At 41.1% G+C, this 15,650-nt stretch overlaps 1 protein-coding gene across 4 annotated transcripts in view; it reads left to right on the forward strand.

The window, feature by feature from the left end:
• The window catches only part of CMSS1 (cms1 ribosomal small subunit homolog), a 383,286-nt gene that overhangs the window by 310,735 nt on the left and 56,901 nt on the right, over window positions 1-15,650 (forward strand). The window contains exon 1 of one of the 4 annotated variants that reach the window (XM_089910453.1): window positions 1,368-1,555. The exons of the other annotated variants lie outside the window; for them this stretch is intronic. Coding sequence (XP_089766579.1) covers window positions 1,501-1,555 — 55 coding nt within the window. The 5' untranslated portion in view covers window positions 1,368-1,500. Of the gene's footprint in view, window positions 1-1,367; window positions 1,556-15,650 lie in introns of those variants that run through there. 4 annotated transcript variants of the gene reach the window in all.

Consider the following 15,650-nt stretch of genomic DNA (forward strand, 5'->3'; position numbering starts at 1 on the left):
AGATATATTTACCTGGAATATTTGGTTTTGAGGGATAGAAGATTGATATATTGGAACGTGTCATCATAGGAAAATCATTTTTAGCTGCAGCTAGAAGAACATTGCCATAGTTTGGAAGAGTTCTCTCCACGCTACCCCCTGCTCTCCCTTATTACAAACCTAATACACACATGAAACATGGTGAATGTAGCTAAGCAGTATATGTATTGCTTTTCTTGCAGTTCTTCCTGAGACTTGCATAGATATTGAAGATATGTGATCATCAGTTGATATGTGATTGAATATGTCACAAGAAATTTAGCTGAACACGTATCTCTCTTGAATGGGGATCTGTACTCAAAGCTATGCATTCACCCTAAACATTGACTAATACTCCCACTGAGCAAGTACAGCAAGCAGAACTTTCTCTGGTATCATTTGGCAGCAATCTGGCATTATTTCCCATTGACACTGAGATTTGTTGTGCCATAGATATCCAATCGTGTTCTTTGGGGTTATAGGTGTCTTCCAAGACCTTCCAAAACCCTACCTCAAAAATGTGCTTCTGTTTTCTGGCCCTCATTCATCAAATCTTAGCATCAAAGAAACATGAACAAAAGTAAAGAAAAAAGAATACTTCTAGTTGCCATTTTAAGATGCTGGTTTCTTCTGTCTTTCCATGAAAAGAGAATTCCTCCTCTCCCGTCTAGCCTATCCAGTATACTTCTCCATTGTTATCACATTTTTGATGTTTTTGAAATTATGTATTAATCATTTACATCAGTTTACAAAATCAAGCTATTAACAAGGAAAGTCATTTGCCCAAACCATTTTTTAAAAATTTTTGACCAGTTGTCTTACTCTAAAGAGGATAACAATTTAAGATTTTATTTTGGTCTTCTTTCATACCTACCAGTTTATCAAAACATACCTACTGTCAGGATAGTTCCTCTATTTTGCAAGCAGCTGTTACTCATATTAGCCTAAAAGTCATCATCCTTCATAAGCCCTTAATCCCACCTGAGATTTACTCTATTCCTTTGCATAATGCCCAGAAGCTCTTGCTCCTGGAGAGCAGTGTTGGCAGCTCCTGGTTGTTGGATAACACAGAAACATCCCCAAAGCTGCTTCTCAGTAGCAATAGGGACACTTACCTTACCGTGCAGGTGCCTTTGCTTGATCACACCCAGTGGTCCTCTCTTCTCATCCCCACCAAAATCCAACAGTGGCATCCAGGGACCAACAACGTTTTCTTCTTTTTTTTTTTTTGGACACCCTCTCAGTTTTTGTTTTGCAGGCTTCAAAGCCACGGAGAACTTGCAACCAGGGGCCACTGAGAGTTCCGCAGAGGAGAGGCAGTGGGGAGCCCAACACTGACTGGGCCCAAACACTAAATATAACCCTCCTCCCTCTCCGGGCAGTGTCCTTCATACTCTGAAGACAGGCGACCTTGCAGGATCCCTCACCCCACAGCTTGCCAGTCTCCACGGAAGAAAGGGTCTAACCATACTGAGCTGCAGGATGAGGCGACCCAAAAGCCAGAAGCCATCTGCCCAGAGCAGACAAGTAGAGGCAGGCATAGGCTCCATGAGTGTGTCTGTGTGTATGTGTTTGTGTGTATGTTGGCATGCCTGTGCCCAGCAGCTGCTCTCCAGATTAGGAGACAGCACTCTTTGGCAGGCAACTCTGAAACTACCCTCTTGGATAATTTCAAATTCATGTGCACATCTTGGCTGAGAGAAGAAACCTCCCAGGCACAACCTGCTTCACCTTCTCTGCCTTGTCACTGCCCCAGATACACGGTGAACCACAAACAAACAGCAGTGCCAGCATCTTAAGAACAGATGCCCCAGTGGACATTAGACTGCACCTCATTTTGTACCCTGCAGCCAAGAACAGATGCAAGCCTCCTTCAAGGTTTAAGTAACAAGGGCATGCCCTCTTCTTTGACAGTCATAACCCAAGGCACTGCAGAAATTTGCTATTATTAACGCTGTGTTGAACTTTAACTTGAATGCCTGCCTGTTCCACTCAGTGTCACATGAGACATGGGTGCAAAGTGCTGAGGAAACTTCAGAGCAACATTCAAATGTATGATAGTATTTATTATGATTATTGAACATTTTTGTTTTATATTATTCAGGTGTTAAGAAAAATCTCATACTTTACATTACTAAAATTTGAAGAATCTAATTTTCTCTAAGTGGTATCAGTTATTCTGATTGGAGGGGGAGGGGCAGGAGGAAGGAGCGTGTTCATTTCTTCAGCAAGTTATGTACTGCCTCACCAGTTAGGTATCAGGCCCTCTACCAGGCAAACCCATCACCAGCCAGGTGCTCAATCTGTGCATTATTTTATTTAATCCTCACAGCATCCCTTTCAGTTAGTCCTGTATTGGTGATCAAATAAGAAAACCAAAGCTCAGAATAATTAAATAACTTCCCTAGAGTCTCATGGATGATAAGTATCAGACTTGGAATTCAAACTTGGATCTGAGTTACACCGAAACCTATGCTCTTTATTTTTAGCTATTATCATTAAATAATTTCAAACTTACAGAAAATATACATGAATAATAAAGAACTCCTTTATACTCTTCACCCAAGTTCTCCAATTTTTAGCATCTTACCACATTTGCTTTCTCCCTCCCTCCTTCCTTTCCCCTCCACCTTTTTTCCTCCAGTGTCCCTCTTCCCAACCACCCCCTTTTTTTATATACGTGTGTGTATATATTTTTCTGAATCGACTTGTATGCTTCAGTGTTGTTATCCTAAAAGCAAGTACACTTTTCTACATAACTATAGTACTACTATCAAATTCAGTAAATTAATATTGATACAGTATTACTTTCTAATCCATAGTTCCCATTCAACTTTTCACCAAGTGTCTCAATAATATCATTTGTTGAGAGAAAATTTGTTTTTTCTTTTGGTCCAGGATTATATGTAGAGCATTTAGTTGTCATGGCTCTCCTTCAATCTTGAACAGTTCTTTAGTCTTTCCTTGTCTTTTGTGACTTGACATTTTTGGAGGGTACATTTTGTAAAATGTTCCTCACCTTAGGTTGGTGTGATATTTCCTTATTATGAGACTGAGTTTGTGCATTTTGGGGCAGGAATATCACAGAAGCAATGTTGTATTATTCTTAGTTAGTCATATGAGGAGACACATAAATGGAGTTGGTCCATACCAACCCCACTTTGTTAAGGTGGTACATGCCAGATTTTTCCACTGTAAAGTTATAGTTTTTCCCTTTGCAATTAATAAATATTTTTCTGGGAAGATAATTTGAGACTATGTAAATAAATATATTGTTCCTAAGTAAACTTTCTACTGTAGGGCAGAGCTTTCCCTTCTCCCCTCTTTATTTTTGTATTTATTTATATCAGTATGCAGTTATAGATTCCTATTTTATTCAGAGGCTTATACTCCATTAATATCATTATTTATTTTGATGCCCAAATGATCCCAGATTTGGCAAGTGGAAGCTCCTCCAGCTGGCTCTTGTGTCCTTTTGAGAAGTCCTCATCATTTTCTGAGTACTTTCTTACTTTCTGGCACAAGAAAATGTTCCATGTACATCTTGTACTTTCTCTACCCAGCCCTGGAATTATCCGCATCTTCAAGGTGACCTGGGTCCATTGTGGAAAATAGTATATGGAAACCAAGATCTGGGCATTGGGTGTGCTCACTGGACAAGGGTGTGCTCATTGCCTCTAGACCCTCTCAGCCAAAAGAGCTAGGAAATAGACACACACTCACAGCCATATCTGTTGCTCTATCTCTATCAAATACCAGAGAGATCAAATTGGTAGCTCCAGTTCTGATCTAACACCATGGAGCGTTCTAACTTTTACCCTTTCCGTGTTTGTAACTCCCTCCCCCAACAGTGAGGATAATTTGGTTTCTGTTATCCTCAAAGTATTTACTAATTTGCTCATTGCCTCTGTGTGTAACCAGTCTTCCCACCTTGCCGGCTGCTTCCACCACCTTTACAGTCTTTTAAGCCTCATCAACCCTACTCCCTCAAGGAGAGGGAAAAGAAATAATTTTTTTTTAATGAAAAGGAAGGTAAAAAGAAGAAGATAAGAATCTCATACTCTTTCTGTACCTCAAGCCATCTGTATCTTCATGGCAAATCGTTATGCTACTTCTGCAAAGATGTCATGGAAACCAGTTAAAGTTTATAACGACTGAAGGAAGAGTTCTATATTTATTCACTTAATTAATTGAGTGCCCACTATGTGTCAGGCACATTAAAAGACAGACATGGTACTTGCCTTTGTGAATATATTATCTAGTGGATTATTTTTATTAAACTTACCACTTATTAGTAACATTTTGTGGCAGCACTATGTTAAGCACTTTGTGTTGCTCTTTTTTTTGGCTGTGCTTGGTCTTCGTTGTGGCACGTGGGTTATTCTTTGTTGCGGTGTGCGGGCTTCTCTAGTTGCAGGCACGTGGGCTTCTCTAGTTGTGGCAAGCAGGCTCCAGAGCGGGCGGGCTCAGTAGTTGTGGCTCGCGGGCTTAGTTGCCCCAACACATGTGAGATCTTAGGTCCCTGACCAGGGATCGAACCCGCGTCCCCTGTATTGAAAGGCAGATTCTAAACCACTGGACCACCAGGGAAGCCCCATGTTACCTAATGTTAATCCACACAACAGCCCTATGGGAGAAATTGTATTTTTCTCCACCTTACAGGTAAAGGAACTGACATTTGGAAATACTAAGCAACCTTTCTAACATAATTGAACTAATTAGTGAGAGATCTGAAATTTGAATTTAGATTCGTCTGACTCCAGAGCCCCAGTTCTAAACACTTGAGTTGTATGAGAACCAATAAAGTAGAATTATCCACTATGATATATTCCAGGAGGAGTCATGATTTACCGAATCTTGACTGCAAACCCTCCTATATTAACTGCTAGCTAAATGTGGCTAGTTAGTACAAGAAATTTGGCTCATCCAAGTTGAGATGTGCTATAATTGTGAAATAAACATTGAATTTCAGGGACTTACTACAAAAAAAATAAGGTATCTCATTAATTATTTTTATATTAACTACATAGTGAAATATTAATACTTTGGATATATTGAGTTAAATAAAATACATTCAAATTATTTTTACCTTCACAGTAGCCAAAAAGTGGAAACAACTCAAATGTCCAACAACAGATGAGTAGGTAAGCAGAATGTAGTATATACCTACAATGGAATATTATTCAACCTTTAAAAAGGAGTGGAAATCTGATATATGCTGCAACATGGATGAACCTTGAAGACAAATGCTAAGTGAAATAAGCCAGTCACAAAAGAATAAAAAATGTCTGATTCCACTTGTATAAGGTACCTAGAATAGTGAGATTCATAGAGACAGAAAGTAGAATAAGGTTAGCAAGGGCTGGGGGAAGGGAGAATAGGAAGTTATTGTTTCATGAGTATAGAATTTATGTTTGGGGTGACGCAAAAATTCTGGAGATGGATAGTGATGATGGTTGCACTACAGTGTGAACGTATGTACTTAATTCTACTGAATTATACACTCAAAAATGGCTAAGATGATAAGTTTCATGTTATTTATATTTTACCACAATTTTTAAAATTTATTTTTACCATTTTTCTTTTTAATGAGACTACTAGAAAAGTTAACATTACATAGGTGCCTTGTATTATATCTCTGTTAGACAGCATTGCTATAGTATTTATGAATACAGAAAAGTAAATTCCTTATCAAACTTCCCCATTTCACATGGCATATTGAAGAGATTCTGACATACCACAGTGGGCCTAAATCAGACTTTTCACTTTTTGTTCAGTCAGCTTTGAAAGGGTTAAAGAACAGCTTTTCGCTTAAAATTATACTAATAGTATAGACTTTTGAAATATAAGCAACTGTATGAGATAATATCCATTTGTTGTTTTAATAATTCTTAATTTTCCATTTGCACAGTATCCACTGGGCCTCTTTTCCAGAACTAACGTAACTGTCTCTGTGTATATCCTAAAATATAATTATCATAAATTTCATCATGATTAAAATTTCTTTGGATCCATGGGATTAATATTAGTCTGTCAATTAAATTTCAAAAACTGAGCCCCAAGGACAGACATCCTCTCCCCTTCCTATAGCCTTCCTGTCACAGTGTCTACTGCAAATGGATATCTTCAGGGGAGGAAAGAGGAAAGCTGAGCTGAACCGTAGTTCTGTAGTAGAACAGACAGCTGATGGAATTATGAGTACGTGTACATAAGCAGAACAGATTCTCTAAAGGGTCATTTTCCACCTACTTACAGGTGACCAAGCAACCAAGTAAAGAAGGAAAATAGCAGGGAAAAAATATTCCTAATCTTCTAGTGGTTATTTTTTCACTGACCCTGAGCTTCAATTTCCTCCTCTGTGAAGGTTTTGCACTGAAAGATATCTTGGTTCTGTTTAAGCACTAATATTCTGTGAGTCTGTCAATTGATGACTTGAAAATTATCCAGGAAAACCTAACTCTAAGCCTTTTGCTCAGCTCTTACTAATAGTTATCACTGCAGATGTCTGTAAGGTGTTGGGAGATATATCAGTATCAGTTCTTAAAAATATAGTGAGGTTGAAACTCATTTAAAACTGTCGTTTTTTGTTTGTTTATTTCTGTGAATTGTGAAAAGAAATACAGGGGTGTCAGTAGCAGAGCTGGATCACAGGTTATCACAGACAGTGTTCCTGGGCATGCCTCAATTTTTCCTGACTCAGATTCCAGACCCATCCTTCCACTGTCCTCTCCCCACCCCACGTGGATTATGTTCCTCCCTGGTACTCCCAAGGCACCCAGAGCTTAACTGCACCTTACCCTCAATCCCACTTTAATTGCAACTGCCAACATACTTGTCTCTCCCCCAGTAGACTGGGAGTTCCTAGAGCAGAGTGCACCTTCCAACACTGTAGCCCCAGCCCCAAGCACACAGTCAGAGCACAATAAATATGTATTGTATGGAGGAAGCATCACCAACCACTTTGACCAAGTGGACAGAGGAAAGAAGCAACTCTAGAGTAAAGCAACTTCAAAACAACATCTCAATGAGCTGGAAGGTCAAGAAAGAAGAAAGCACACATATTAAACCTATCAGTCACTTTTAAATTCCAGGCTTTTAAACTTTTTCCTAACAGACATTTACCAGCAGCAAAATTGACAGATTTAAATTTCACATATTATCCTCTCCTTCATCTTCCCTAAGGGTGGGATTAGTGACTTATACATAAAAATAAGAAGTCTAAATAATATGTATAACTGATTCACTTTGCTGTACACCTGAAATTAACACAACATTGTAAACCACTATACTCCGATAAAAAATTTTTTTAAAAAAGAGGTCTGGATAAGCCGCAAAATAGAAAAGTATCTCCCAGTAAAACAGGTCTGTTTAGGAAAACCTGGTATAATGAGGGGTGACTCTCTCTCGTTTTGAAACCCGCCTGTGGGCAATGTTTTGGAGTTATACATATTTTAGGGTTTCACATTTTTCTAAAGTGAAAATGATGCTAACAGGTTAACTTTTTATTTATTTATTTTAAAAGATTGTATTTATTTATTTATTTTTGGCTGCATCGGGTCTTAGTTGCAGCATGCGGGATCTTTGGTTGTGGCGCACGTACTCGTTGTTTCAGCACGCAGCCTTCTTTCTAGTTGTGGCATACGGGTTTTCTCTTCTCTAGTTGTGGCGGGCAGGCTCTAGGGCACATGGGCTCTGTAGTTGTGGCGCGCGTGGGCTCTGTAGTTTGTGGCACGCAGGCTCTAGTTGAGGCATGCAAGCTCAGTAGTTGCGGCGCGCAGGCTTAGCTGCCGTGTGGCATGTGGGATCTTAGTTCCCTGAGCAGGAGTCGAACCCACGTCCCCTGCATTGGAAGGCAGATTCTTTACCACTGGACCACTAGGGAAGTCACCAGGTTAACTTTTTTAAAAAGATGAGGAAAACATATTTTTGACTTTGGAATCTTGTTGTTACAAATAATTTGTACTTTTTGGTTTCCAGGTGCTATTTCTTCATATACTTCAAGAATGCCAAAATACCAGGTGACAGCTGTTTTAGCTCTAAGACATTCCTCAAGTGTCCTATTTTGATGTCATTATGTAATGCTTTTCTCTTGGCATAGCTATATCATCACTCTGTAGCCATGTTGGTATATATCACTGCATAGCTCTCTTCACTTTTGCATCTCCATTACTTTTCCAAATGGGTACTAGTTTTCCCAAAACTAGAGAAAAAAGGAGAGAAGGAATAATTCCAGCAGCATCTCAAATTGGACCAATGTTTTCTTCTTGGCTAGAAAGTTCCTTTGTGAACAGGAAAATACATGAGTTAGAAGTATTTCTCCCCTATCAGCCCTTCTTCTCTTTAAAATGTTGTTTCATTCTAATCTTGTTTTCCTTTCTAATGACACATCTTATAAAGACATGTTGTATCAGCAGAAAGCTTGTTTAATTTTTCAGCTCAAATCTTGCCTTAGTAGCTTTTGTCTTTAATAGCCTAAAGGACAGGTATACAAGTATAAGCACACAATTTTCAGTTCACTTCAACAGATACTTACTGAGTGCCCACAATGTACCATGCAAAACTCAGAATCTAGTAGGAGAAGCACACATCAAAATTCTAATTGTAATGCTTTATGCATTATAACATAGGGCTAAACATAGTGCTGTCTGAGTCTATGTGAACTGCGGGGCAGAGAGGTTGCATGGGGTAGAGGTGGGTGTGGAAATATTTGAACTGGATGCCTTGGGGGAGGAGGAGTAGGTTTCTGCCAGGGGAAGGGTAAAGGAGAGCATTCTCAGCAGAGGGCACCATGTGAGCACAGGCACGCTGGCACGAGAGCACATGATGAGCTCAGCAGTGGCAAGCTGCTCCCATGCCCGAAGGACAGGGGTATGGTGTCCAGCTTTGTCTTAGGTAATGTGGAATTTTTATTTGGGTCCAAGATGTTAAGAGCCTTGATGCTTTGATGCCAGATGTTATAACTGTATTCCATAGACAGTGGGGAGCCACCAGAGGCATTTTAGCAGAAAAATTATAGTCGGGGAGGTATAGTCGGAAACCTTCAGGATTTGGAACCAGAAGGCCTCTTTGTGGGACTCTGGTATGTTTCTCCTGAGAAGAAGCTCAGTGCTCATCTAACTTTAGCCTCATGTTTTATTCATGAAAATTGTGTAACTCAGGTTTAAATTTCACACCACTGGGTGCCCTCTACTTGACATAAAGCCTTAAGGAAGCCGCTATATCCCAGATTCCCCAAAGTCATCCCTGGGTTTAAGCAAGGCTATCCCTGTGACCTGAGGGGGCTACTAGTGTCACCTCTATGTACTTTACTGATGAAGGATGCTAGGACCCCTGTGGGGTGGGGATGGGGAATGGGTGCAGAACCCAAGCAGCAGTTAGGGAATGTGGAGCAGGAGACATGGAAAGACAAGAATTATACAAGGAAGCTGAACCCCATCCAAATAAACTAGGTGCTGAGCAGCTGTAGTCCTAGCAGAAAAAGTAAATACACTGAGGAAACCAAGGAGAACGATTGATCCTAAGGGCTGAGCAAGTCAGGACGTGATCAGAGAAAGGCTCCTCTGCATCCAGTAAACCAGTGGCCAGGGCTCACTCTGGGCCCTCCAGAGAGCATCCCTAGGCAGGAAGAGGACTCTAGGCCTCCCTTTATGGTGTGGCCAGACCAGTCATGGTTCTTACGGGCCAAAGAACCAGACAGAACACAGTCTGAAGACTCCAGATCTTAATTTTTAGCCACTGGGCAGGGGTGGGTGGGGAGGAAGGCCTGGTACCCAGGGTACTTCTGAGTTTCCATGCAACTCCATTGTTTGGTATCCTAAGCCAGAGCCAGATGGCAGGGCGACAAGGATGTTCCGCTCAGACCAGCTTCACAATAGCTTTCCAGGAATACATCATATAATCTCCATTCTTAGTGTTCTGGTGCTTGACTTTAAGGTTCTTTTGTAATTTTTCTTAAGAAACACTGTGCTACATACATAATAGCAGCTCTGCTTTCAACCACAAATATCTTTAAATGAGAAAGGGCTAATCCTCCCTTATTTAAAATGTATTATATGCCAAACCCGGTGTTATAAAGCATTCATTTTGAAACTTTCTAATTGTAGCCATAAGTTAGGTCTCCATTCTTTTAGCCTCTTAAGTTCAGTCAGGGTGGTCCTGGTTAAAATGAATACATGAAAAACCTCAAAGAGAAATCCAAGATTTACAGTAGTATAATAGTATTTATGGTAGCAAAAACATAAAATAAAAAGCTGACCCACTTCTATTGTTTTTTTTAATTTACTATTTGCAATTATATTCACTTTATTCATCCATCCAACAATTATTTATTGCCTTTCTGCTGTGTCCAGAGACTATCGTGAACACTGAAGATATGACAAAAAAAACAGATGTTGTTGGTTCCTGCCATCTTGGAATTTTAAATCTATGGGAGGGATCAAATAACTTAAAAGTTAACAAATAAATCAGTTAATTATAACTTGTGTTATAGCTATGGTAGGAAGTAAGAGAAAATCATGGCAGAGAATGGAGAGGGAGGGGAGGGCCCACTTTGGATGTCAGAGGAGACCTCTAAAGAGGTGACATTTAAGCTGGACCTGAGTATTGTGAAGGAGCTAGACCAGGAGGAGTGGTCCAGGTATGAGAACAATAAACATAAATGCTCTGAGGCAAGAAGCGGGGTGGCATGTTCTAGGAACCGCAGGAGGTCAGTGTGCCTGGGGTATAGTGGGCCAAGGAGGAGAACAGGGGAGGCTGAAGGGGTAAGTGGAGGCCCAGTCATGGCAGGGCCTTTGGTTTGTGGTAGGGAGTACAGGTGTAATTCTAAGTATAAAAGCAAACTGCTATGGAGCTTTAACCTGGAAGTTTATATAGTTTATTTACATGTTTAAAAGATCTTTCTGGCATTCACATAGAGAATGGAAGGAGTCAAAGTGGTTAGTGGGGGACCAAGCAAGGTACTGCTGGGTCATGCTCTGGGGTTTTCCTGAGGGTGGTGACCTGAGAATAGTCTGTCATAGCTTTTCTCCACGCTGCTTTTCCTCCAAATTCCCAAGCCATTTCTCTCTTTGCCTACTGGTTAATAGAAGAAAAGGTGCCAGAAGCACTGCCTTTTAGGTGAGCCAAACAGTCAGGTGAGCTATTCAGGTAGGGTCCTGGCCCTAATACTTTTTACAGGAATCCTACATGTCATTTTCACTTTGCAAGTTGGTTAAATTCATGCCAACTTTCCACGTTCTTCAGCTTTGTTCCTGGTATGCAGAAAGTATTCAGTAAATGTTTGTTAAATTGATCTGACTTGGATTCCCAGTGGTGTGAGTACAGAGGGAGAATTAGAAAGGCCGATGGGGTCCTCTTTGCTTCCTCTCTGGAGATTGTATGCCTCAGTGGGTTACTGTGGCTCGTAAAGAGTATTTTCAGTCTACGGTGGATATAATTCAGGGCAAATAAAATGACTCTCCTCTAAAATAAAAGATGCTGTGTACATGCAAAAAGGTTTTTAAGAGCATCTGGTTAGAGTTTAATATGGCTGAAAAACATTGCTGTTTTTTTCATGTTTCAGTTACCCGAATATGGCTAAAAAGTGTGCTTTGGATATTTTCCAGAATAAAAACTCTTGAGGTGAGAGAAATTTCAGCCCCAACAATAACTTGAAAATTGGGAGTTGGAATAGTAACTGTTTTTTCAACTGTCTTTACTCTGTCACCAACACTATGATGATTTGATTACATGAGACAAGTCTGGTTTCTGGCCATTAAACTGCACACTTCAGCTATAGGCATCAGTCTTTCCCTTCTTTTCTTTCACCGTGTGTCGATTTTGGGGCAGAAATAAGAATGATGGGAGAAAGCAAGAGGTTGGGGAGGTCACACCTTCCCATCGGCCCCCAGGTCACACAGCTGGTGACCCTGACCCTCTCAGCAGCCTCGTGATTCAGGGCCAGCAGCAAACCAGTCATGGGGTAGATGCCTCCCCATCCTCACAATCCTCAGCACCCAGCTTTGTTATTCAGGTGCCATTAACTTGTTTGAACATCAAGGACATCCCATAAGGGGAAAAATGTCCCCAGATGGCAAAGGACCACCTGGGAGCTGTGTGGGAAGGGAGGGGGCAGCACTCGTCAGCGAGGTCATAGGCATAAAGCTTTTGGTGCGGTGCCTGGCACAGAGCAGTCACTCACCGTAGGGTGATAGCATCTGCTGACGCGGTTATTTCTATTACTGGTGAGTCTCACATGGGAGGTCCCAGCTTACAGATACAGTGTCTGCTGTTCCGCAGCCCCACCAACCCCTCGGGCACTGCTTGACACCTCATTTAAGTGAGGGCTGTTGTCCTCATTTATTCCCTGGATTTTAGTGATTCCTGTTCATGGTACTCTCATTCATCCAACATTTCCATATGGCAAGTGGCATTCCTTCTTATTGCCACTCTGAATGTCTTTGTTGGGGGGATATACATCTTCAGAAGTCCAAAGATGCATACCTACACCATTCCAGCCACTCCATTCCTGCCTGGCTTCCTCCTCTTTCCCATACACAAGGTGGTTTTGTTACCATCTCACCTCCAGGTTCTCATGACAGAACAGACTCAGCTTCTTCAGGCATCTTATGCATTTTACTAAAGAGCTCCGTGATCTCAAATGCCTCATTTTGCTGGAAAGGGAGGAGCATGACACATCTGATCTCTCACTTAGAAAGGTAGGGAAATTGTCTCAGTTGGGGACGTGGGATACATGTCTGTTTGTAAAAGAAAGGGGTGGCTATTTCTCTGGCTGGCTGCTCCCTTCCCTCTGCCCCAAGCCCACACTTGGAAGTCATGGCTGGGCATCTCGCTCATTGAAATAAATATTGGGTCACGTAATTAGCAGGCAGAATTATGTATGGGCTGTAACCTGATTCTAATTGTTGACCTCAGAGAATTAATTTCATATGACATAGCACCTTAGCTGTATACTGGCTTAGAAGTTTCCACTCATTTTTGCCTTTCAGCCAGATTGCGTTTTCTGTTTCTGGGCTTGTCATGTCGATGAGTCAGGTAGCCCCAGATTCTTCCTGTGGATGAAAGGGGCATTCCTGACTTGGATGTATTTTCTGCATATATAAATTATAAAAAGGAAAAACTCTGTGCTCATTCCTTGGCATAAAAGTAAGGGAAACTGGAGGGTTGAGTGAAGAAAGTATAAAATAGCCAACATAAATAAACCCTGGCCCTGGGGCCTGAAGGCAGCAAGATGTACAACATAGAAAGTGGTGCTCCGGAATAGTCCTCAGTAGAAACATAAGATGTAAAAAGGTTGTGTAATATTTGCCACCAAGTCCTAATCATGAAGTTAAAACAATTTACAAAATAAGGTGAGATATCTCCATGAAGGCCTATTTATTCCTGTAGCATGGTAGGTGGGTTTTTGTCTCTTCCCCTGTAGCAAATGGGGAAATAGTCACCCTACCTGTCTCCCTTGGTCCTGAAACTGTTTCAACAACTAATAAGTTCACTGGGTCTCATCCGCTTTGGTTTCTGTAAATGGAATTTGCTGCAGGAGTTCAGAGAGGTAGTCTACTCTTCATGTTCTTTAAAACATGACATGGTAGTTTCTCTTGTGTGACAACCAGAATTACCTTTTAGGCCTAGTTCAAAGCTGTTAAGTTATCAAAGGAAGTTGCTGTGCGTTTTGACTTGTGTTGTAATTATTAAGAACCCAAAATCATACTTCTCCTGAGGAAATGATTGTTTTGTTGTTGTTGCTATTATTGTTTTTAGCCAGTGGCCACTCTGAATAGTGATAAGGTTTCCTTTTTTCACATTGGCAACTAGAAACTTAGAGTCCAATTTGTGCCCCATCAATTGCAAATATATAGGTCATTATAACATCTTTAGTGTAACTCTTGGATTGATTTCAGTTCTAAGTCTTATTTTTCTTTCATATTCACTCCCACTTTTAATTTATACTACCTTTTTTGTGTGTGCGTCACCTTGTAAGCTGCCTTAAATCCTTTCTAAAATAAGATGGCCCATAGTTTAATAGCTGGATATTTTTTAAAACTGAAGGAAGGAAGTTGGGCAGAAAGGGAGGGAGAGAAATAAGGGAAAAAAAACAGGCAGGTGGGCAAACTATGCAAGTGTCAACAATTTAACCCCTCTAAGCCTCAGTTTCCTCATCTGGCCTCCAGCATTTTAGGGGGACTCAAAATCATTTTTAGATAATGAATATGAATATACTTGATAGGTTACAGAGCTCTGCACTGCTTTGTTGTGATTATTTTAAATCCGTTATCAATTTAGGCAACTCTCCAATGCCAGTGCCAAGCCCTTTGCTCAATCTTCATCTCTGTTCAGTAGATGGAACTTCCTAGGAAGTGTCTGTCCTGAAATCAGGGCCTGGGTTCTTCTGAGAGCCTTCTTGTGGTCCCCTCTAGCAGAGAACCATAATCCTTAGAGCACCACAGAGGCAATGTCCTCTTTTCGAGGATGTCTGTAAAACCTCCAGGCCTGACAGAGTTCCATACCTCAGGTGGTCCAGGGGCCAGGAAATCTGGATCATCACCAAGACCTGGAAACTAGCTGATCAGCAAATCCACTTACCTCAGGATCTCAGGCATCTGTACAAAATTCCCCAGTACCAGCCCCTCCACTCCATACATGTTCACATTTAGATCTGGGGATCCCAAGGGTATACCATCTCCCACTTAGAGACTTATAGAATGATCACCTAGTTGCAGACCCAATCCCAAAATTAGAACCTCTTGTCAAGGGGAGTAATTGTAGGGTGGGGATGGGGCGGGCATGGAGACAGCCTTTGACGATCACTGCTTAGCCATCATTACTAATGATATTAAAAATAGTTCTCAAGGGAATTGAGGCAGGAAAAAAAGACTGAACCACAATTCAACTGATCCATTCTTGTCAGAGCCCAGTTATCTCTTTAAAGCAGATTCTGGACAGGCAAAATCTTCCATTAGGTCCCATCAGCATCATAATCAAGGCCAGACTCCTCGGCAAATAGGAGGCAGCACACCGTTGAGGATGAGAGTGAAAGCCTGAGCTATCTGTGTGGGAATGCTTAATGGGCAAGGGACCTGGGTGAGGCCCTGCACCTTGCAAGCCCCAGTTCTGAAAAATGGAGATGGTTTTGATTAAATTAAACTGCCCACATAAAGTCCTTAGCACTGGTGCACTGGAGGGTTGGGGGAGGGAAGGGGGTGATCTTTACAGTCTGGGCCCAGCCCTCCTTTACAGCTTCATTTCTCCTGTGTGCACGTCACCCAGAAGGACATGCCCCAGCCCTCTCGCATCCATGACTTTGCACATGTTGTTCTGGAAAGCCATTCCTTTCCTGGTCTTTGCATTGAACGCCTACTCTTTCTTCAGCATCCCAGTGAGATTCACTTCTTTCTGAATGCCTTCCCTGGTAACAGACCCTCACCCCAACAGAATGCAGAGTTCTGGCCTCCTTGTCCCCCTACTGCTGCATACTCGGCACTTGCATTTTAATTATGTTTGCCATGAGATTTATTATTGGATATTATGTTTATTTCATTAAGAAATCATAAGAAATTCTAATTTAACTTTAAAAGAAAATGGTAGCATATGGTAGAGAGGTTAATGTTTTTTTTACAACTTTAAACACAATTAGAAAT

The sequence above is a fragment of the Delphinapterus leucas genome, chromosome 4, assembly GCF_059928025.1.
Source record: "Delphinapterus leucas isolate spDelLeu-1000000601 "Yukka" chromosome 4, BTC_Dleu_Yukka2, whole genome shotgun sequence".
NCBI lineage: Eukaryota > Metazoa > Chordata > Mammalia > Artiodactyla > Monodontidae > Delphinapterus > Delphinapterus leucas.